This window comes from Bubalus kerabau, chromosome 8, assembly GCF_029407905.1.
Source record: "Bubalus kerabau isolate K-KA32 ecotype Philippines breed swamp buffalo chromosome 8, PCC_UOA_SB_1v2, whole genome shotgun sequence".
In the NCBI taxonomy this organism is placed as follows: domain Eukaryota; kingdom Metazoa; phylum Chordata; class Mammalia; order Artiodactyla; family Bovidae; genus Bubalus; species Bubalus kerabau.
In genome coordinates, this window is record NC_073631.1 from 51,208,066 (window position 1) to 51,233,383 (window position 25,318).

Consider the following 25,318-nt stretch of genomic DNA (forward strand, 5'->3'; position numbering starts at 1 on the left):
ATTTGGAAAACGGCATTGGCCACAGGACTGGAAAAGGTCAGTCTTCATTCCAATCCCAAAGAAAGGCAATGCCAAAAATGTTCAAACTACCGCACAATTGCACTCATCTCACACGCTAGTAAAGTAATGCTCAAAATTCTCTAAGCCAGACTTTAGCAATATGTGAACTGTGAACTTCCAGATGTTCAAGCTGGTTTTAGAAAAGGCAGAGGAACCAGAGATCAAATTGCCAACATTCGCTGGATCATGGAAAAAACAAGAGAGTTCCAGAAAAACATCTATTTCTGCTTTATTGACTATGCCAAAGCTGACTGTGTGGATCACAATAAACTGGAAAATTCTTCAAGAGATGAGAATACCAGACCACCTGACCTGCCTCTTCAGAAACCTGTATGCAGGTCAAGAAGCAACAGTTAGAACTGGACACGGAACAACAGACTGGTTCCAAATAGGAAAAGGAATATGTCAAAGCTGTATATTGTCACCCTGCTTATTTAACTTCTATGCAGAGTACATCATGAGAAATGCTGGGCTGGATGAAGCACAAGCTGGAATCAAGATTGCCAGGAGAGATATTAGTAACCTCAGATATGCAGATGATACCACCCTTATGCAGAAAGTGAAGAAGAACTAAAGAGCCTCTTGATGAAAGTGAAAGTGGAGAGTGAAAAAGTTGGCTTAAAACTCAACATTCAGAAAACTAAGATCATGGCATCTGGTCCCATCACTTCATGGGAAATAGATGGGGAAACAGTGGAAACAGTGGCTGACTTTATTTTTCTGGGCTCCAAAATCACTGTGGATGGTGATTGCAGCCATGAAATTAAAAGATGCTTGCTCCTTGGAAGAAAAGTTATGACCAACCTAGACAGCATATTAAAAAGCAGAGACATTACTTTGCCAACAAAGATCTGTCTAGTCAAGGCTATGGTTTTTCCTGTGGTCATGTATGGATGTGAGAGTTGGACTGTGAAGAAGGCTGAGCGCCGAAGAATTGATGCTTTTGAACTGTGGTGTTGGAGAAGACTCTTGAGGGTCCCTTGAACTGCAAAGAGATCCAACCAGTCCATCCTAAAGGAGATCAGTCCTGGGTGTTCATTGGAAGGATTGATGTTGAAGCTGAAACTCCAATACTTTGGCCACCTGATGCGGAAAGCTGACTTATTTGAAAAGACCCTGATGATGGGAAAGATTGAGGGCAGGAGGAGAAGGGGACGACAGAGGATGAGATGGTTGGATGGCATCACCAACACAATGAACATGGGTTTGGGTGGACTCCGGGAGTTGGTGATGGACAGGGAGGCCTGGCGTGTTGCGGTTCATGGGATTGCAGAGTCGGACACAACTGAGCAACTGAACTGATCTGAGAGTTAAGTACAAAAAAATGCATCTTAACTGCTTATTTTCTCAAAATTTCCATTGGTATATTACATTAGTATGCTAGACTGTACTTCTGTGTTTTGTACCATAAAAAGAATACATTTTAATTTCATCTTGTTTTAAAAAGATACTGCTTCTTACTTGCTTGTACTTGGTAATACCCACATTTGTTTGATAGTCACTCAGTATAATGTGACAATCAAATTTTTTTTGTTCTATGATGAGTTCTTGATGGAAACCACACGTGTTAATTAAATTATTAATGTGTACACTGAGTAACTTCGGCCTTGTGTCTTATCTGTCACTGGATTAGTGCCGACTTTTACTGTTGCTTTCCCTTCCTCTCTGTTTCTGTTGGAACCTGTACCAATTACAACACATGTAGGTTGCTGTAGCAAGGCTAGGTAATCTCTCTTGCTTTTGTCTTCCTCTTTTTTTCTAATTCATCTGGCAGATCTCTGTCATGATACCCTATACATCATGAAGTCTATACATTTTAAATTGATATTTGACTCAAGGCCCTGAAGAACTTAGACTCAATTACTCTGTAACCCTGTCTTTTGTTACCGCAACATAAACCTTCCCATCCAGTCAAGCTGTGACTCCCTATTGTATTTTAAACATTCTTTGATTTAAAATGTCATGTGAGTAAGGTATTATTTTAACCCCATATTGTAGACAAGGAAACTGAGGCACAGAGAAGTTAACTAACTGGTCCACAATTCTTCAGGTTTTCTAGGGAGCAGTTAAAGCTTGAACCTAGTGAGTTTCCCACTGGATGTGTGCTCTTCAGCACAGACTCTTTTAGGGACTAAAGCCCAACTCAGGTATCGTCCTGAATAAGAGTCTCTGGGTGACTCAGCTCTTCACTGAGTGCTTAGGACACCTGTGGCATGAGGGAGATGCCTCTCCCAGAAGGCGACATTTGAGTCAACGTGTAGGAAGAAGGTAGTGGGTCTTGGAGGGCAGCATTCCAGGAGGGTAGTGTGTGCAAAGGACAAGAACTTGGTCTCCTTCACAAGTATAAATGTTTATGTAGTCTACTTCATCCTTATGTCTTTTGATAGCTTAAGCCAAATATTTCAGTCTATTTTTCAGGGTTTTTATCTCTTGTGATGCCTCTACAGCTGGCTTTTATTTAATCACAGCAACTCTCTGAGGTAGGTCTTTTCTTTTTTTTTTAATTTATTTATTTTAATTAGAGGCTAATTACTTTACAATATTGTATTGGTTTTGCCATACATCAACATGAATCCACCACGGGTGTACACGTGTTCCCAATCCTGAACCCCCCTCCCCCCTCCTTCCCCATACCATCCCTCTGGGTCATCTTAATAGCCACACTTTATTGCTGAAAAAAATTGAGATTCATAGTACCGGGTAATGTACAAAGTTCACACAGTTAATAAGTAGCAGAAAAAAAAAAAGATGGCAGAGCTGGGATATGCCTCAGTTTGTCTGAATCCCATGCTCTTTCCCCACACTGTAGATCAGCCACTGTGTATAACCTTGAATAATAATTTATACTCCTCCCGTAGATGATTAATCTCCCTAACCAGAGTGCAGGGACCGTTTGTAGTACTTTTATTGTCATGAACATCAACCACAACTTTACAAATAAAGAGTTAATAATTGAGTTGTTTCCATGTGTTAGTTTCACTAAAGTTAGAGGCATTTTGCATGCAGTAAAACAAAATTTTAATAGTTAAAAATGAGTTGTTTGCAGAGTGTATGTATCATCATCATAAAAACAATAAAACTATTGACCAGCCAGTTGTTCTGAAATCCATGAAACAAAAACTAAAGACCACAGGCCAACCTTACTTGTTCTGCAAAACAGCAAAACTTGGTGGAAGAAAATAATTTCAGTTTAGCAGCTGCTGCTGCTGCTAAGTCACTTCAGTCATGTCTGACTCTGTGCGACCCCATTAAACAGCAGCCCACCAGGCTCCTCTGTCCCTGGGATTCTCCAGGCAGGAATACTGGAGTGGGTTGCCATTTCCTTCTCCAATGCATGCATGCTTGCTACGTCGGAGTCTGACTCTGGGCAACCCTATGGACAGCAGCCCACCAGGCTCCTCCGTCCACAGGATTCTCTGGGCAAGAATACTGGAGTGGGTTGCCATTTCCTTCTCCAATGCATGCATGCTTGCTAAGTTGCTTCAGTCGAGTCTGACTCTGTGCAACCCTATGGACAGCAGCCCACCAGGCTTCTCTGTCCACAGGATTCTCTGGGCAAGAATACTAGAGTGGGTTGCCATTTCCTGCTCCATCAGTTTTGTAGACTACTTTATCATTTACATTCTCTAATATCATAGATAAAGAATTGTGGGTACTCCTGTCAGAACTGTACGTCTCTGAGTTAAGTATTGCTCACTTTTGTTGTTAGAATTCCACTGAATTCACTAGAATTTGAACTTGTTATTTTCCAAATACTACTTCCTTATCAATGACAGATGTCTGATTTTATTTTAAATTATTTTTGGTATTTGTTGGACCTTTATTATCTTTTTTTTCTTGTCCTAATCTTTCTGTACCAGCGTTCCCCTTAATTTCTGATGTCTCCCTGATTGTGAGTGACTGAAATGCACATTGAATTCCATTAAGTGAAATTTAGTCAATGGTGTGTGTTGGGGGGAGTCTCACAAAATCATCCAGCCACAAGCGGAGGGCAGGAGTGCAGCTGGGTACCTGGGTTTTGAACACAGGTAGGGATCGCTCCATCTCTTGCCTCCAATTCTCTCCTCTACTGTAGGCCACTTTCTCCATGTGATGGGAATATAACCACTACAGCTCTACACTTTACAGCGGTAGCCACCAGAAAGAGACCCACCTGACATTCCCTCTGATTCAAGCCCCACGAAGATCCCAAGAAAGTGTTCTGATTAATTAGCCCAGTCATCCTGGACTGACCTAGAAGTTGTCTTATTTGGCTGGGAAGTTGCCTAGAAGTTGTCTCGTTTGCTAGGACACAAGACTCAAAACCCTGACCTCACCTGGGGAATAAGTTTGTCTGCCCTATTTTGGGTTATAGGATCTCGTCTACTAGCTGATTCCTATGTTAGACTGGCTGCCCCTAGGAAGCCCTCTGTCTTTGTTGAAGGTAGCTTTTCCCTTGGTTCCTGAGCTTCCTTTCCAGCCTAAGGGGACATCTGCAGTGTCCTCAGTACCTTTTTGAATCAGAGACAGTTGATGAACCCTGAGCTCTGTGTGTGAGGGATGCTCTGTCCTTTGTTTCACCACCTGCCTGTATGACTGCAGGTGACCCATTTGGATTTGTCTTTTTCTGTTGAGAAAATCTCCATTTTATGATTGAATAATGCTTTAAATACAGAATGACAATAAATAACAATAGCAGACAAATGTTGCTTCTCTTCAAAAGAATGGAACTATTATCTTGCATATCACTTCATCTGGGTACTAATGGAAAATGCCTCAAAAAAGAAATAATACTTTACATGTATACCACAAGTTTTTCAAAGAGATCAAGTGGGAGGCTAAAGGTCACTGTAATTTTCCTCTCACTGACTTGTATTGATGCTGTTTTCTTCTCAACATTAAGAGCAGCCAACCACCTGGCTCACTCATATTCTGCAAACTTACTGTGTTTTTAAATGAGATTGGATTTTTTTCTAGACTTGCAAAGGTTTTTAATTTTAAAGAGAACTGCTTTTTTTGTGCAACAGTGTTTGTTTTGAAAATGTTTATACTCTGATAACTGTGGAAGAGATGGCTTTCTATCTTGTTGGTTGTGCTGTCACTTCAGTTAAATTAAAAAGCATTTATCATTAACTCACCATTTACAGCATTGTTCAGAGAGATTACTAAAGATGAGTAAGACTTAGCTTGTGCCCAGGCCTCTGGAAGAACTGACCATGTACTCATGACTGACCTACCAGACAGTTGTGGGGCAGCACAGCAGAACTGGGTCATGGTGCCACCACTCTGATTTCACAGTACACACTCTACACAGAGCATGCGTGCAAAGGAACAGATGGCCAGTCCACTCAGTGAGTTTGTACCCTCAGTGAGTGAGAAAGAAAAGGAAGTCTACCCTTCATGCTGGCTTGTTCAGTTCTTGCATGCCTCTCAGAGTAAGACCATTTCTAGGCTTTAAAGATATCCATTTTCTACACAACATGGCTTCTGAATGTAGCCAACAACAACTTCTGCTACTCAACAGAAGAAAAAGCAATCTATTTGAATGCTGGAGGGAAAACCCATTGTTGTGGACTTATTGCAGGACCATATGACTGTCTTCGGCAATGGCTTTCTATGAGATTTTCAAGAATACCATTTACTGTTGGAGATTTTGCTTCATATATTGTGTTTAGAATTTGGCCCCCACATAGTTTTTGATTCCACTGGAAGGGAGATGCAAATAAGGTGCAGTGTTCCTGCATAAAAGGAGACTTATAATTCTAACTTGTGTGTTTGGGGCAAGTGTCAGGAAGGATGTGGCATTTGTGTAGAGCTTTGAAGGGAGAGAGATTTTGACAGGTGGGGATGGGGAATGGAAGGGATACATTTAATAATGTGTTGAGATAATAGCCCAGCCTGTATGTGCTCGGTTCTGTCCGACTCTGTGAACCCATGGACTGTAGCCCGCCAGGCTCCTCTGTCCAAGGAATTCTCCAGGCAAGAATACTAGAGTGGGTTGCCATTTCCTATTCCAGGGGGTTTTCCCAACCCAGGGATCAAACCTGAGTCTTGTGTCTCCTACATTGGCAGGCTAATTCTTTACCACTGTGCCACCATACTTAAATTGAAGAAAGTAGGGAACAACTAGACCATTCAGGTATGACCTGATCAAATCCCTCATGATTATACAATAGAAGTGACAAATAGATTCAAGGGATTAGATATGAGAGACAGAGTGCCTGAAGAACTATGGACGGAGGTTCGTGACATTGTACAGGAGCCAGTGATCAAGACGATCCCCAATAAAAGAAATGCAAAAAGGCAAATTGGTTGTCTGAGTAGGCCTTACAAATAGCTGAGAAAAGAAGAGAAGCTAAAGGCAAAGGAGAAAAGGAAAGATATACCCATTTAAATGCAGAGTTCCAAAGAATAGCAAGGAGAGATAAGAAAGCCTTTCTCAGTGAAGAATGCAAAGAAATAGAGGGAAAAAATAGAATGGCAAAGACTAGAGATCTTTTCAAAAAAAATTAGAGATAACAAGGAAACATTTCATGCAAAGATGGGAACAATAAAGGACAGAAATGGTATGGACCTAACAGAAGCAGAAGATATTAAGAAGAGGTGGCACAGAAGAACTATACAAAAAGATCTTCATGACCCAGATAACCACTATGGTGTGATCACTCACCTAGAGCCAGACATCCTGGAATGTGAAGTCAAGGGGGCATTAGGAAGCATCACTACAAACTAAGCTAGTGGAGGTGATGGAATTCCAGCTGAGCTATTTCAAATCTTAAAAGATGATGCTGTGAAAGTGCTGCACTCAATATGCCAGCAAATTTGGAAAACTCAGCAGTGGCCACAGGACTGGAAAAGGTCAGTTTTCATTCCAATCCCAAAGAAAGGCAGTGCCAAAGAATGTTCAAAATACCACACAATTGCACTTATTTCACACCCTAGCCAAGTAGTGCTCAAAGTTCTCCAAGCCAGGCTTCAACAGTACATGAACTGTGAACTTCCAGATGTTCAAGCTGGATTTAGAAAAGGAAGAGGAACCAGAGATCAAGTTGCCAGCATCTGCTGGATCATCAAAAAAGCAAGAGAGTTCCAAAAAAACACCTACTTCTGCTTTACTGACTACACCAAAGCGTTTGACTGTGTGGATCACAGCAAACTGTGGGAGATTCTTCAAGAGATGGTAATACCAGGCCACTTCACCTGCCTCCTGAGAAATCTGTGTGCAGGTCAAGAAGCAACAGTTAAAACTGGACATGGAACAACAGACTGGTTCCAAATTGGGAAAGGAGTACTTCAAGACTGTGTATTGTCACTCTGCTTATTTAACATATGCAGAGTACATCATGCAAAATGCTGGGCTGGATGAAGCACAAGCTGGAATCAAGATTTCCAGGAGAAATAGCAATAATCACAGATATGCAGATGATACCACCCTTATGGCAGAAAGCAAAGAAGAACTAGAGTCTCTTGATGAAAGTGAAAGAGGAGAGTAAAAAAGTTGGCTTAAAACTCAACATTCAGAAAACTAAGATCATGACAGCTGGCAAATAAATGGGAAAACAATGGAAACAGTGACAGACTTTATTTTGGGGGGCTCCAAAATCACTGCAGATGGTGACGGCAGCCATGAAATTAAAAGACACTTGCTCCCTGGAAGAAAAGCTATGACCAAACTAGACCACTTATTAAAAAGCAGAGACATTACTTTGCCAACGAAGGTCCATCTAGTCAAAGCTATGGTTTTTCCAGTAGTCATGTATGGATGTGAGAGTTGGACTATAAAGAAAGCTGAGTGCTAAAGAATTGATGCTTTTGAACTGTGGTGTTGGAGAAGACTCTTGAGAGTCCCTTGGACAGCAAGGAGATCCAACCAGTCAATCCTACTGGAAATCAGTCCTGAATATTCCTTGGAAGGACTGATGTTGAAGCTGAAACTCCAATACTTTGGCCACCTGATGCGAAGAACCGACTCATTTGAAAAGACCCTGATGCTGGGAAAGAGTGAAAGTGGGAGGAGAAGGGGACGACAGAGGATGAGATGGTTGGATGGCATCACCAACTCAATGGATATGAGTTAGATTAAGCTCCAGGAGTTGGTGATGGACCTGGAGGCCTGGCGTGCTGCAGTCCATGGAGTGACAAAGAGTTGGACACAACTGAGCGACTGAACTGAACTGAACTGTGCCAGCTGGAAAGCCCATTAATGCTTCCTATAACACACACGATAGCCCAAATTCTTACCAAGACTTTTGAGAGCATTCCTCCTACTATAAAAAAAAAAAACCCATACATTTCTTACTATAAGGTTCTAACAACCTTATTCTGTATGTTATGGGAATCATTAAACTTTTTTGGTCAGAGATAATATCATGCCTAGGAATGGTCAAGGTAGAATCTTGACATTTCAAAATAGATCAATACTGTCCTCCCCACCCCTTTTACCTTAGCTTTACCTGGAAACAGTGAGAAGTGGTGATCTCTTCCTAGGGATAGCCACATGGAACATTTAGACTGCCTTACTCAGGTGTGTGAACCAAGAGGAATTGAAGAGCCCATTGTGCTGTTATTGACATATGTATTATATGTGTTACAAACCTGACAGTTTGGTGTTATAATTATTGCTTTGTGCAATCTTGTCTTTTAAAGTAAAATTAAGAGAAAAAAGAGCAAGCATATGTATTTATACAGTCTTTTATATTTATTCAAGTGTTAACCTTTTTCTGCTGCTCTTCCTTTTTTCTTGCTAATTTGAGTTAGCATCTGGTGTCATTGCCTTTCAGCCCGAAAGACTTCCTTTAGTGTCTCTTGTAGGGCCCATCTGCTGGCAGTAAATCTTCTTAGTCTTTGTTTTTCTGAGAATGAATTCATTCCACCTTCATTTTTAAAGGATAGTTTTGCTGGATATGGAATTCTTGTGAGACAATTTTGTTTTTGTTTTTGTTTTTTCCCTTTTAGCAATTTGAATATGCTATCAACACCTTCTTATCTCCATTGTTTCTGAAGAGAAGTTAACCATTGTTTTATTATTCCCCTATATATGATAACTGTTTTTTACTATTTTGAAAATTTAATTTGTTTTTGACTTTTACAGTTTAACTGAAATGTGCCTAGGTATGTATTTGTTTGTATTTATTCTAGGGTAGGGTTCATTGAGTTTCTTGGATCTGTAAGTTCAGTTCTCATAAAGTTTGGGAGTTTTTTGGCCATTATTTCTTCTTGTGTTTCCTACCCTTTCCCTCTTTTTGTGGAACTGCCATTATATGCAGGTTAGTATGCTTGATGTTATCTTACAGGTCTTTGAGGCTTTTTTCCTTTTTATTCATTCTTTTTTCTCTCCATTTTTTAGGTTGAATTGTTTCTATTGATCTTTCTTCATGTTTCTAGATTCTTCCTTCTGCCAGCTTAAACCTAGTGAACCCATCTAGTGAATTTTTCATCTCAATTATTGTACTTTTCAATTTCAAAATTTCATTTGGTTCTTTTTCATAATTTCTACTTCTTTATTGAGATCTCTTTGTTGAGTTATTGTCATCATACTATAATTCTTTAAATATGACTTCCTTTAGTTACAAAGCATCATGGTTTATTTTGAAGTCTTTGAGAAGTGTTAACAGATGGATGCACTTAGAGTCAGTATCTGTTGACTGCTTTTTTCCTGTTCATGGAACACACTTTCCTGTTTCTTTATATGCCTTGAAAGTTTGCTGAGAACCAGCATTTCGGATTTTATTTTGTAGTAATTCTTAATTCTGATTTACTCCCTCTCAGACTTGTTGTTGCCCTTTTTTTTGTTTAACAGCTTTACTGGGCTAAATTTATGGACTCTGTTTCCACCATGGTGTGTGAATGCTAATGTCTCTGATTTATAAAATTTTTAATTAAAAAAATATTAACCCTGGATCTCCAGTATTAGCTCCTGTATCTGCATGGCTTAGTGGTAAGTCCATGATTGGTGAGAGGTTATCTACAAATGCCTTGAGCTGATGGATATGTGTGTGAGTTGGGGAGCATGTTCAAATTTCAGACAGCTTTTTTCCCCCTCTGATAACCACCAATCTGTCTTCTGTGTTTCTAAGTTGTTTTTTTGTTGAAGATTCTCAACATGTGATATCATAACAGCTTTTATCTATGTCTGCCTTACTTCACTTAGCATAATGGCCTCAAGGTCCATCCGTGTTGTTGCAAATGTCAAGATTTCCTTCCTTTATGCTGAGTAGTATTCCATTGTATATAAATATCACATGTTCTTTGTACATTCATCCATGGGTGGAGATTTAGATTGCTTTCAAGTCTTGGCTATTGTAAATAATATAGTGAACATTGGGGTGCAAATATCTTTGTGAGAAAGATTTCATTTTCTTCAGATAAATACCCAGAAGTGGAATTGCTAAATTGAATGGTATTTCTATTTTTAATTTTTTGAGGAACTTCCATAGTGCCGGCACCAATTCAGCAGGGGTCCAATTTAGCACAAGGGGTCTTTTTTCTTCACATTCTCACCATCCCTTGTTATTTCTTGTCTTCTTGATAATAGCCATTCTAACAGATGTGAAGTGATACTTTATTGTGGTTTTGATTTGCATTTCCCTAGTAATTCATGATGTTGAGCATCTTTTCATGACCTGTTGGCCATTTGTATGCCTTCTTTGGGGAAAAAAGTCTCCTTAGATCCTGTGCCCAAATTTTAATTGGATTTTTTTCTCTTTAGTTGTTACAGGTAGTTTTAAAGTGTTTCCCAGCTTCTGGCTGCCATGTTTGTCTTCTCTGCATGTGCTGTAGCCTCATGGACCCAGAGAGGTAGATAGCTTGGACCCTGTCCCATTTCTCCTGTGTGCCCACACAGCCTTCCAGTGGGCCATGGTTGTTTGGATAGCTTTTGAAGCTCTTCTGTGGTTGTCTCACTTCTAAACATTTCTGTTTAGTCTGTTGGTCTGATACTTGCTGCAGCTCCACAGCCTCCACAACCTCCAGCTAGGTAACCTGCTAGTCTTGCTGTTTGTCTGCGTCCATGATTGCCATTACCAACTGTGTTGCTGGGCATGGATTTTTTGCACTTTACTTTTAATCAAGTTAGCCTCCCTTAGCAGCAAAGCAGGTAGAACTATGCTGTTGATCATGCTGGACTTGGGGGGCCAGGATAGCAGTCCCAAGCAGGAATGCCATAGACTGTCTATGAAATAATTGAAAAAACGTATATTGGTCTCTATCCCCATTTCCTGGTACAGGGTTCCTAAAACCTTTGTGATATTCTAGGTCGCAAGAGCACTAGACGCGTCTTTTGTTCTAATGTTTGGTCTTTGATCTTGGTTTCTAACACAGAGCTCCCAAATCCTTTGAAATTTCCTAGGTGATAGGAATGTCTTTGTTCTACTGAGAAGACTTTGGATGAGCGTGGGGATAGCTTTAGGAATTGGAGCTGGTTACCTGAAACACCCAGCCAGGATTAGAAGCTTGTGACTTGCAGCCCCATCTGCCATCCTCTGGGAATGGGAGAGGTGCTGGAGATTGAGTTAGTCAGCATTAATCATGGCTACAAGATGAAGCTTCTGTATAAGTTTGCCAAAGTACAGGGTTCAGTGAACACATCTGTATGCTGAGAGGGTAATGCACCCCAACTCCACAGGGACAGAAGTTCCTGCACTCAGAGCCCTTCCAGCCTTGTCCTCTCTTATCTCTTCTGGCTGGACCCTTTATTGTATCCTTTAGTATATAATAAGCTGATGAGCATGTTTCCCTGAGTTTTATGAGCTGGGCTAGCAAATGATTCGGAGAAGGCAATGGCACCCCACTCCAGTACTCTTGCCTGGAAAATCCCATGGATGGAGAAGTCTGGTGGGCTGCAGTCCATGGGGTCGCTAAGAGTCGGACACGACTTAGCGACTTCCCTTTCACTTTTCACTTTCATGCATTGGAGAAGGAAATGGCAACCCACTCCAGTGTTCTTGCCTGGAGAATCCCAGGGGTGGCAGAGCCTGGTGGGCTTCCGTCTCTGGGGTCGCACAGAGTCGGACACAACTGAAGCGACTTAGCAGCAGTAGCAGCAGCAAATGATGAAGTCCAGGGAGGGGGTCATGGAGACTGCCCATATATAGCCACTTTGGGCAGAAGTTGTGGGTAATCTGGGGACTCACTACCCGTGTTTGGCATCTGAAGTGGGGGCGGTGTTGTGGGACTGAACCCTTGACTTGTGGAATCTGATGCTCACTGCAAGGAGCTAGTGTCAGAACTGAAGGGAATTGTTGGACATTTGGCTATTGAAAGAGGATTGGTCAGTGTGGGAATCAGCTCTCACTTGGGTATCAAGAGTGCTGTAAATGTGGTGGTAGAGGGAGTAAAGGAAGAACGCAGGAGTGTTTTCACAGCCCCACTGTTCTAACTTAGGGTTCAGTAGTATTTCATGAATAAATGCTTCTCAATTTGTAGGCCTTTGATTCCCAGAGTCCTGAAATGTTTTTGTTTTATATTTTTTGTGAAAATCATATTTTATCATTGCTTTGGGAGTGAGGATTTGCCATTCTCCTTCCTCTCCTGTTCTGAACGCCTGAAGATGTTTTTTAAGTATTCAAGGTGTACAGCAAGCCATTTTATTATCAGATTGAGGTAGACACCAAGTCAGTATCTTTATTTTATGTGAAAAGCTTTATTAGAAAGAGTTCCCAACCTAGGGATTGAACTCACATGTCTTGCATCTCCTGCATTGACAGGCAGATTCTTTACAACTGTGCCACCTGGGAAGCCCACATACTTCATAACTAAAGTTTTTAATTACTTAGGAACCCAAATCTAGAATAAAAATTTACTTATCATGTGTATATGGGTTCTGACATAGTTCTTTGCTTTTCCTTTGGAGACATTTTTGAAGAAAAATTTACAGTTTAAAAAATACATAGTTGATACACAATATTATGTTAGTTTTGAGTTTACTACATAATGACTTGATTTTGCATATATTATGAAATGATCACCAGGATAAGTCTATTAATCATCTGTCTGCACACAAAGTTCTTATAATACTGTTGACCATATTCCTTATGCTGTATATTACATCCTTATGACTTATTTATTATATAACTGGAAGTTTGTACCTGTTAATGCTCTTCACTTATTTCATCCACCCCAGGTACCTCCCTTCTGGCATTCACCTGTTTGTTCTCTGTGTCTGTGAGTCTGTTTTAGGTTTGGTTTGGTTTGGTTGTTTTGCTTCTTAGATTCTGCATGTAAATCAAATCATGCAGTATTTGTCATTATTTATCTGAATTACCTCATTTAACATAATGCCCTCTAGATCCTTGCATGTTGTCACAAACGGCAAGATTACATTTTGAATGGCTGTGTAATATTTCACTGTCTGTGGAATATCACACATCTCTATCCATTTGTCTATTAATGGACACTTAGGTTGTTTCTACATGTCTTTTAAAAACAGATTAGAGACTGTTTTGAGTTCTCTTGCTTTACTTGTGAAGCATTTACTTGTGAATGGTTCCTGATAGTATAATCACTTGAAGCGTGGTATACAGGTGGAGGAAAAGTGTTTTTAGAAACAGAACGTGGATAGGAATGGGTCAATTATATAATCTTATTCTAAATCTCTCTCTTAAAGGGCAACAAAAATAATGATTTTGTGATGAATCAGGGTGGTTTAATGAAGTGTTTAATAGATAGATAGATAGATAGTGAAGTCACTCAGCCGTGTCCGACTCTTTGCGACCCCATGGACAGTAGCCAACCAGGCTCCTACGTCCATGGGATTTTCCAGGCAAGAATACTGGAGTGGATTGCCATTTCCTTCTCCAGGGGATCTTCCCGACCCAGGGATCGGACCTGGGTCTCCCGTTTTACCATCTGAGCCACCAAGGCTTCTAAAATACTTATGAGATAATATATTTTCTAGTGGAAGTAACAGGAAAAAATTTGTAAAAACTTTTTAAAATTGGTAATTATATGTTTGACACTTTAGGAGCCTACATGAATGAAGATTTAAAACAATGTTTTATAAAAAGAGTGAAGTAAAGCCATTTACAGCAACATGGATGAAGTGAAGTAAGTCAGACAAAGACAAATATACGATATCACTTATATGTAGACTCTTTAAAAATTATGGTAATGAACTTATTTACAAACAAATCAGAAACAGACTCGTAGATTTAGAAAACAAATATATGGTTAAGAGGGGAAAGAAGGGGGAGGGATAAATTAGGAGGTTGGGATTAACATATACATGCTGCTATTATATATATAAAATAGATAATCAATAATGACCGATTGTATACTACAGGGAATTCTACTCAATACTCCATAATAACCTACATGGGAAAACAGTCTGATAAAGAATAAATATATGTATATGTATAACTGAATCACTTTGCTATATTCCTGAAACTAAGACAACATCATAAATCAACTATAATACAAAATAAATTTCTTTTTAATTCAGAAATTTATGGAGAACCAGAGATGGTTTTGAGGGGCTGATTTTTAAAGCCCTGTTTAATCGTTTCACCAAGACAAGATTATACAGTTAAGTACCTTGGCTAAAATCTTTAAATTAATTTTTCTGACATGAACATAATTGATCTGGAAATTAAATATTCACTTAAGTACTATTCAGTGAAGCCTGCCAGCATTACTGCAAGATAGGTACAGTTTGTATTTATATTGCTCTTTTTGTAGCTAAAATCTAGGCAGTAACATGGTAGATTATAACAACTTCTAATATTTTGATGCAGGAAATAGTAGGATATTACGTTGTACATTAAATAGCTGAATGGTCAATTAATATTTGAAAAGCACTTTTAAGGAAATGGTAATGATTCTTTTCAGAGTTGATGAGCCTTATTTTACAGATTTTTAAGTTAAGAAGTTTTTCTCCCTATTTGTACATAAACTGTGAGGTTGATTTCAGTACGTCTTCTCTCACCTTATAAGCCCCTAAAAAGAAACAGGGATAGGAAGGCTTGGGTTCAGGGCCTTTACAAGGTAGGATTGCACTTCCCTGTCTCTCTGGAAAGATCATGCTGCTTGTCCTGTGAAATGTGGTGTACATACCTTCTTGCATCACCTCCCGCATTTCAAAAACTATTTTTTTAAGTGAATAAGTTCAGACTTCCTGTGGGTCGTTTTGCTTGAATGAGATTTGGGATCAAAATGTGAACTTCTGTTTTTGGACATATTATCCAAATGCCTTTGCTTTGTGAATTATATGTTAAGATGATCACTGATGTGTCACAGTGGATATGTACCAGATTGGGCAAAAATGTGACTGAAGAGGGGAGAGGGGTGTCCATGGCTTGTCATCATGCCTCTTCCTTTTACTTAGTTATAACTAGTATATTCCTATACCAGTATGTCTCAGTCTTATTTTTATTATTGCCTCTGCCCCTAAGTTTTTTTTAGTCTTTTTCCCCCTAACTGTCCCCTCCATGAGATTTTAGTACAATAGATATACTGTGTATCTGGTTAAGTATTGTATGAATACCTATTCTTCATATGGAAAAAAGGGGGCTTCCCTGGTGGCTCAGTGATAAAAATCCACCCGTCAGTGCAGGAGACCCAGGTTTGATCCCTGGGGTGGGAAGATCCCCTAGAGAAGGAAATGGCAACCCGCTCCAGTATTCTTGCCTGGGAAATCCCACAGACAGAGGAGCCTGGCGGGCTACAGTCCACAGGGTCACAGAAGAGGAGGACACTACAGAGCAACTAAACAACAATTGTATGTATATCATGGTTTATATGGAAGAAAAGTAAAGTAAAAGTTTTTTGGTTTTTTTTTTGCCCTTTCCCCCAACTAATCTTGTTTGAAAATGCATGCCTTAAACTAGTATTTGTAAAAGGTACATTTTTTTTCTCTTTGTAGGAGCTCATTTCCACTTCAGTAAGCTAAGTTTAACCACATTGCATCAGAACTCTGTTGTCTAATACACCTGTGCTTTTATAATAGCTTTATTTTAAGCTGATTATCATTTAAATAAATATGCTGAAATCTTAGTGCATTGAGAACATTGGGGAAGTAAATTTTACATATTTTGCAGAAGTTCATTATTTCCCTAGGTTTTAGACCTCTGAAGCACGCAGTCTTTCTCTGCAGGCCACATTTGCTTTTGATTCTTTCTGCAAATATTTATTGAGGCTGTACTGTGTGCAAGGCTCCGTGCCAGGTGCTGAGGCCCAGTGGCTCATGGAGCTGGGCCTGCTTCCTTTATTCTTTGTTGGCTTTTTCAGAACTCACAGGGTAAACTTGTCCAGGGCACAGTTGTTTTGACTACTGATTTTTATACATTCCCCAACAAAGTATAGTGGGCACTTGGTGAAAAACCCTGGGAGTTGGTATAGTCCCTTGTGTAGTATAAACAAGAAAAAGATACTTGGTCCTGGTGCCTGGCACAGAGCTCCTAAAACCCTGGGGATCTCCTGATTTCTTTGGTGTGCTCACCAGAGTTTCTTGGCTGAGGGGCTCCTGGATAGCTTCAGAATGCGGGCTGGTCCCAGAAAGACCAAACTATGATTGGAAGCGTGGAACTCAGTCCAGCCTTGGAGTAGGGGAGAGGGACTGGAGATGGAGGTTAACCAAAGGCCCCTGGTTTAATCCATGGCCACTGGTTTAACCAAAGGCCACTGGTTTGTGCCCATGTAACAACACCTCCATAGAAATCCCTAAACCACCAGCTGCAGAGAGCTTGCAAACTGGGGAGCACAGCACGAGCTAGGAGGGTGGCATCCAGAGAGGGCATGGAGACTGCACCCCTCCCACCATATCTCACCCTATACTTCTCATCCATTTGGCTATTCTTGAGTTGTATTCTTTATAATAAACCAGTAAGAGAAAGGCAAGTACTTCCTGAGTTCTATGAGTCATTCTACTGAATTATCAAACTAGAGGAGGGTGTTGTGGAAACCCTCAGTTTATAGTCGGTTGGTCAGAAGTATGGTAGCCTGGGAATTGTGATTGATGCCTAAGGTGGGGGCAGTCTTGTGGGACTACTGCTTCAACTCTTGGGATATAATGCTAACTTTGGGTAGGTAGTGTCAGAATTGAAGTGAGTTTTTGGACACCCTATTGGAAATGATGTTGAAAAAGACAACATGCTTTTAAATATAGGAAAAAGAAACCTTTGGCCCTTGTCTGTCACACTGTGTGTGTGTGTGTGTGTGTGTGTGTGTGTGTAGTGCATGAAAAGATCGAGAGCCAAGTCCCACAAGATGCCAACCCAATATATACTTTTCACTTTTCTGTCCTGAAAACCCTGACATTTGTCTGGCTATGCTAGTGCACATTATACTGTCTGCAATGTGGGAAACTACTTAAATTCTTGGAGCATTCTAGATTACTAATGCATTATCCAAATACATATATACACAACATGGCAGGAAAACTCAACGTAGGGTTCACATAAAGAAGAAGGCTCTTTTCCTCGTAACTGTGTAATTGCCAAACAGAATAGAGTATATAGTTTCAGGCTCAATTTCACATTCCCCAGGAGGGATGGCATACACTTGAGAAAAAAATTCAAGGCAGCTCAGGTTATCTGGAGGCTTGGGCTTAAGGGTCTATCCAGATATAGAGTCTTTCATTCATTCATTCCTTGTATAGATATTCACTAAGCTCCTAACCTCTGTGCCAGGTCCTTTGGTGAACAAGATGGAAGGTCCTCATTTTCACTCATCCTCTCTGTTCCCATTTTTTGGGACAAATAGTATACAAAGAACAACTTTTTATTCATTCATTCAATGTATTTTTGTTTGAGAGTCTATAATACAGGTAGATTATTGGGTGATATTTAAAAGAGACAGCATCTCTGCCCTCGAGGACCTTCAAGCTTGTTTGTTCATCAGTCATTCTTTCAAAAAAATGAGCATTGAGCCAGTCACTGTGCCAGGTTGGTGCTTTTTGTGGTTGTTTAGTTGCTAAGTTGTGTCTGACTCTTTTGCAACCCCACGGACTGTAACCCACCGGGCTCCTGTGTCTGTGGGATTTCCCAGGCAAGAATACTGGAATGGGTTGCCATTTCCTTCTCCAGGGGTTCTTCCCAACCCAGGGTTTGAACCTGCGTCTCCTGCATTGCAGGTAGATTTTTTACCACTAAGCCACTGGTCAGTACTAGGGACATATAGAAATGAACATAGTTTCCGAAGGGCTACAGTTCTGCCTAGGCGGGGCACAGGTGGTAACCTGTTTGTTAAAAGTGTTGGACACGACTGAGCGACTTCACTTTCACTTTTCACTTTCATGCATTGGAGAAGGAAATGGTAACCCACTCCAGTGTTCTTGCCTGGAGAATCCCAGGGACAGGGGAGCCTGGTGGGCTGCCGTCTATGGGGTCATACAGAGTCGGACACGACTGAAGTGACTTAGCAGCAGCAGCAGCAGTAGGTGATGGTAATGGACTCTGTCCACACTGCAAAGGGAACACAGCAGTGAGGTGTCCTAAGTTAGCCCTGTCTAAGCAAGAAGTCAATGTTTGACTCTTGATCTCACTTTATTCTTTTTGGCTTAAACCACAGAAATGTATTTCCTCACAGTTCTGGAGGGTAGAAAGCTAAGAGCAACGCGTCAGCACATTTAGTTTCTCATAAGGCTTCTCTCCTTGGTTCGCAGCAGACCACCTTCTCACTGTGCTGTCTCCTGGTCCTTCCTCCACCAGTGTGCATCCTTGGTGTGTCTCTGTGACCAGAACTCCTCTTATTATAAAAACACTAGTCAGATTGGATTAGGGCCCAATCTAATTGTTTGATTTTAAGTTAATCATCCCTTTAAAGGCTCTGCCTCCAAATACTGTCACATTTTGAGGCATTAGGGGTTAGGGCTTCAATATATAAAACTTGGAGGGACAAAATTAGGCTTGTAAAAACCAGATTGTAAATATTTTAGGCTTATAGGCTATAAAGTCTCTCTTGGAACTCACAACTCTGCCATTGATCTGATTTTTCAGCTGGGGCTGAAGAGAAGGGATGGCTTGGAAAGGAGGACGTGGGGGAAATTCCAATCAGAAGAGACTGTGTCAGTGAAAGTAAGGAGGCATGAGGGCCCCATGGCAGTATAGGAGGTGCAGTAGATGAGTTTTAATATAGTGAAACTACCGCACTTCAGTGCCAGAGCTAAACCTTGTAATATTGGAACAACAAATGATTCAATAGAGTGAATAGTCCAGAAAGAAACAAACAAATATGTGATAAGGTAGGTTTCACAAATCAGAAGGGTATTAAGTAATAATACTGAAGCAATTGATAAATTATTTAGAAAGAGAATCGATTCTTGCTAGTGACGATTTTTAGTTAGCATTTAGGGGCTTGAAACTTAGAAATTAGAGGATTAAGATTTCCTTCTGTGAATTAAAACTGAAGATCAACATTAATGGGTCAAGGTACTATATATAACAGGTTACCTTGAAGAACATAATATCTTACAATATCACCTCACTAAACATACAGACACCATTAGAATGGTTGACTTTGTGGTCCCCACACTCCCAAGAGCCTCAACTTAGGTTTAATGTTCTGCTCTTGTCCTCTTAAATTTTTTAATTTATGAAAATGGGTCTGTATTTCCACTGTGCACTGAGCCCTCCAAGTTATATATCAGTCCTGACTGTGAGGTTGGTCAGACAGGGAAAAAGAAAATACAGAGCCAAGCTTTAGAGGTAGATGCTATCCTGCTTTTAAGAAAGTTGTGGCAACACAATTCTAGAGTCTGGGCCACATTTGCAGGACTGTGTGTTGCATGTGTGCGCCTTGGGCTGTCCCACTTCAGTTCAGTCGCTCAGTCGTGTCCAACTCTTTGCAACCCATGAACCGCAGCACACCAGGCCTCCCTGTCCATCACCAACTCCCGGAGTCCACCCAAACCCATGTCCATCGAGTCGATGATGCCATCCAGCCATCTCATCCTCTGTCGTCCCCTTCTTCTCCTGCCCTCAGTCTTTCCCAGCATCAGGGTCTTTTCAAATGAGTCAGCTCTTCACATCAGGTGGCCAAAGTATTGGAGTTTCAGCCTCAGCATCAGTCGTTCCAATGAACATGCAGGACTGATCTCCTCTAGGATGGACTGGTTGGATCTCCTTGCAGTCCAAGGGACTCTTAAGAGTCTTCTCCAACATCTTCACATCAGGTGGCCAAAGTGTTGGAGTTTCAGCCTCAGCATCAGTCGTTCCAATGTACACGCAGGACTGATCTCCTCTAGGATGGACTGGATGGATCTCCTTGCAGTCCAAGGGACTCTTAAGAGTCTTCTCCAACAGGAGAAGTTCAAAAGCATCAATTCTTCAGCACTCAACTTTCTTTATAGTCCAACTCTCACATACATACATGACCACGGGAAAAACCATAGCCTTGACTAGACGGACCTTTATTGGCAAAGTAATGTCTCTGCTTTTTAATATGCTGTCTAGGTTGTTCATAACATTCCTTCCAAGGAGTAAGCGTCTTTTAATTTCATGGCTGCAATCACCATCTGCAGTGATTTTGGAGCCCAGAAAAATAAAGTCAGCCACTGTTTCCACATCTATCTGCCATGAAGTGATGGGACTGGATGCCATGATCTTAGTTTTCTGAATGTTGAGCTTTAAGCCAACTTTTTCACTCTCCTTTTTCACTTTCATCCACATCAGGCTGTCCCAGACTGATGCATTAAATAGTTTATTTGATAGACTCTCTCCTCTTCCCGTCTCCTTCTCACCAAGGAAGCCTTTAATTGTGATTTGACTTCTGTGGTCTTCCTGCAGGGAGAGAGCTGGCTGGTTATGGTGATACTGTAATAATTCAGGAAGTTAGTTACTAAGCTGGCATCCTGGTGATATTCATCAGTGAGGTTCTTTAATGGGTGCCTGTCCCTGTGAGAAGGCCTCCTTCTTTTAGATTTCTGAGACAGAAGGCTGAGGTCCAGGCATTGTGTTGGTGAATTCACCGAAGCCAGCAAGGGCAGAACAGTGGTTAAGAGCAAGGCCTTTCCATAAAAAGGAATGAAGTTCCAGGACCTGCTACAATAAATTAATAATGTAATATACCAAAAACATTGAGTGTACACTTTACATGGGTGAATTGTATGGCATGTGAATTATATCTCAATAAGGCTGCTTTTTAAAACATTAAAAAAGAAGAAGAACGAGGCATTTGGAGTGAGCCAGGCAGCCCTGGGATCAAGTCCTGTGGTTGTACCACATTGTGTGATCTTGGCCAAGATATATAACTATGCCCTGTTCTTTCATCTCCCAAGTGGTGATATGACACCTAGGGTTGTTGTGAGACTGAAGGAGAAAATATAAACCTGGTCAAGGCTTCTCAACCTCAGTGCTGTTGACATTTTGGATCAGATCATTCTTTGTTGGAAGGAGGGAGGAGGGAGAGCTGTCCTGTGCATGATGTGGTGTCTCCTAGCTTCCCCCAGCAGCTTAACCCCCTATAGATGTAACAGCCAAAATGTCTCCAGATGTTGCTTAAACGTCATGCTGGGGGACAGAATAGGCCCTGGTTAAGAATCACTCACTGGCTAAGGTGTGTAGAACAATGCCTGTAAAAAGAAAGCTACTGGCAGATTTCATAATAATATTGACAATCCTTGGACTAAAGATGACAGTGCTTCTGAGGCCCCTGGAAAGATATTTGTCTGCCTTTCATCTGTCCTCTGCTCTTTAAATTTCTATGTCCATGCCAGAATCAAGTCCACATGGATTAAAGTGTGTGTGCTAGGTCTCTTCAGTTATGTCTGGCTCCTTGCAACCCTATGGATTGTAGCCTGCCAGGCTTCTCTGTCCACGGGATTCTCCAGGCAAGAATACTGGAGTGGGTTCCCATCCCCTCCTCTAGGGGATCTTCCTGACCCAGGGATTGAATATGTGAGTTTTAGTATCTTCAGCATTGACAGGCGGGTTTTTTTACCACTAGCACCACCTGAATTAAAGGATAAATGTAAAAAGGTCTCCTTTTATGAACTGAAAGAAGAGAAGTTACAGATCTGTAAATTTGCAAATAAAAAAGATTTGCAAATACCAAACTCAGAAGCAGTGGTACTTTTGTGATGTTTAACATCGGGTTTAAATCATATTGGGGAATTTTTTTCTTGATGTCATTACATTAAAAACAAAAAACATGAGTAATTGGTTTAAAACAAACAAAAAAAAAAGATCTAGTAATTATAGTTAAAAAGCAAACTGGAGGGAATTTCCTGCCGTCCAGTAGTTAGGACTCCATGCTTTCACTGCCTTGGTTTGAGTTTAATCCATAGTCTGGGAACTAAGATCCTGCAAGCACATAGCATGGCCAAAGAAAAAAAAAAAAATTGGATGAAATGATTATAAGAGATATGTCAAACTGGTATCGAGAAACTGGTATAAATCAAAAAGAAAATAAAATACAGAAGTAAATGTCTCAGGCATAGGGACAAAAGAGGATATACAGTCGGCTTACAAACATTTGAAAATTGTTCAAATTCAATAATACTTAAAAATTTAAATCTTTTTTTCATTTAAATTGGCAATAATATCTAACTCTGTGGTACCATTTAGGGGAGTCTCCTCACACATTCCTTATAGAACACTGGATGGGTATAATCCCCCTGCAAAGAAATGTCGTGATAAATATGCCTTAAAAGTTGTCATACCTTTTAGCCCCCAAAATAACATTTGGGAATAATTCCATAACATAATCTGAAATGTAGACAAATATTTGTGCATTAAGATATTTAGTGCAAGGTTGTTTCAATAGAAGCCAGTTTTGTGTCTAGCGTTAGGGGAGTAGTAAATTGGAGCTTATGATAAATAATTAGCAGTCTTTAAAAAATATTTATAAAATGTTGCCAATGGCATGCAGAACTCTTAGAGTGTTAAATGAAAAAGCAAGTTTTAAAATTTTGAATGCAATATGAACTCAGCTCAGAATAAAGACTGGAAAGGAATATGCAAAATATTAATAGTATTTATTCCTGGAAGATTGAATTATAGATGATTTATGCAAGTTACTCATAATTGCATGATTAAATTGACCATTTCAAAGCAGACTTAGATTTTGTGTGTGCCTGTTCTTTCCAGTTATTTTTGATCTTAACCATTTCTCTAGCTTGGAAATGAAGGTGAAAGAGGTTAGCTATGTTTCTCTGAGTAAAAGAAAGAAAAGAAGTTATCAGTACCTAAAAGGGCAGGTTTATATTTTAGTAAATTCCGTATAAATTGCAATAGCAGACTGGCTTTGGGGGGTAGACTACTTGCCCTGGATGAGGTAGATTCATGCTTTTTTACACCACAGCATTCTTTTTGTTCATTAATTTTTAAAGATATATTTATTGTAGCATGTTTCTTGGTGAAAGAATCTTTAAAATTTCCATGTTTATCTTTGCAGTATGTGCAGAAGCTTATAATCCTGATGAAGAAGAAGATGATGCTGAATCCAGGGTATGTAACTTACTGAATACATTAATTTTACATTATACTCTTGTCTTGGATAAGGCAAATAGTAATAGAAAAGATGTTAACAGGCTTATAGATGAACAGAAAGCATAATGGAATTATTTTGACTGTTTCTTTTCGTAGTCTTCTCTCTGATAGCTTACTGCTTCATGTTCTGTGTAGTTTACTTTGATCCAAAGTATCTCTCTCTTTGGATAAAAGGAAAGATGGACATAATAACTCACTGAAGTTGTGCTTTTATTTCTCTTGCAAAAATATAGCCTGTGATGAAAAATGTTTTTAGCTATCTTTCCCAAAGTGATAATATTATTTTTCTTAGACAAGTAAGTATTTCTAGCAAAGAAAAATACTGGGAAAAGACTTTTGCTCCTACTAATTTATCATAACAGATGCTTACTCTGAAACAACAGACACAATAAAATTACATCTAAAGTGTCAGTACAGAAGTTATTATTTTTTAAAATCTGTGTATCTGATTGTTTGCTCAGAAACTGATTTGGAGGGCCTAATGTTTTTGTAAGAATTTGTCTGGTTTGAAACACTTTTTAAGCTGTGTCCTTTTGCTCTATTCTCCTATTACTTATTTAGTAGAAAGTAAACTAAATAGGAGATTACTTAGCCTGGAAATGGAAAGTAATCATTTGTTTATTTATTTTTGAGTACATTGCAAAAGTTTCTATTTTTTCATTTGGTAAAAAATGAAAAGGAAATCTATTTCTATAGCTCTGAAAAATACTTCAATAAGATTGAGTTTTATAGAAAAGCAGAATACTGGGTCCCTAAGTCATTACATCATTAAGATCCCTGAAATGTAAATAAAATCCAGTGGTAGAAAGATCAGGAACCTTAAATGACACAGAAGATTTTGAAGGAAATCCCATTTCACAATTGTCCATGATGGGGACAGTACCAGACTTGCAGTATTCACTTCTGAGAACCAAAACTTACATATTTTTATAAAGTCCATAAATTCCAGTCTGAAAATTATGTTGCCTTAGGGTCAAGGTATCATCACTAATGTTTAATGTGCTATAACCACTATAATGTGGTCCAAACAACTCTCCCCTATCCTACACTTTATTTATGTATTTCAACGAAATAATAATAGGTTACTTTGAAGACAGCGTTTTGTGTGTGTGTGTGTATTTATATGTGCTCAGTCATGTCCGACTCTTTGCAACCCCATGGATTGTAGCCCTCCAGACTCCTCTTTCCATGCAATTTTCCAGGCAAGAGTGCTGAAGTGGGTTGCCGTTTCCTACTCCAATCATTCTTTGTATTTGTGTATAAATGTATGTGATAAAGCTTAGTAATTGAGATGTTTGATGAGCTGGTTTGACTTAGTAAAAATTTAAATTAAAAAGAACATTTAAAAATATAGTTTGAAAGCAATATATGGTATCTCATGGACCTGACAACTGTTAGCTACCATTTGGTCTATGCCATAGGTAAAGTGGTTTGACTAGATCACTCCAACTAATTGCTGACAGTTTTGTTGGGAGGGCTATACCAGATAAGAATCATTTGTCTGGGGGAAAGAAACCCCTAATCACATTGAGATTAAAAAACAAAAACATGTATACATGTGTTCCCTGTGGTGGATTCATTTTGATATTTGGCAAAACTAATACAATTATGTAAAGTTTAAAAATAAAATAAAATTAAAAAAAAAAAAAGAAATGTATTACAACAGGAAAAAAAAAATTGGGGAATTATTGGACATGTGCTTGGAGATCTTACAGAATTCCCGAAAGAGTTAAAGAAAACACCAGGCTGTGGCTAGCAGGCAGGAGTCAGCCCCCTCTGGGATCCTTTCACAGCACTGGCGTAGCACTTAGAGTGTCAACACTGAAAGGGACTCAGCTGCCACTGACTCGTATGTCTCT

The 25,318-nt window shown here is 39.8% G+C and overlaps 1 protein-coding gene across 2 annotated transcripts in view; it reads left to right on the forward strand.

Annotated features, from left to right (window-relative positions):
• The window catches only part of PRKAR2B (protein kinase cAMP-dependent type II regulatory subunit beta), a 104,629-nt gene that overhangs the window by 42,104 nt on the left and 37,207 nt on the right, over positions 1 to 25,318 (forward strand). For both annotated transcript variants that reach the window (XM_055590245.1, XM_055590246.1), the window contains exon 3: positions 23,365 to 23,417. In XM_055590245.1, coding sequence (XP_055446220.1) covers positions 23,365 to 23,417 — 53 coding nt within the window. The remainder of the gene's footprint in view (positions 1 to 23,364; positions 23,418 to 25,318) is intronic.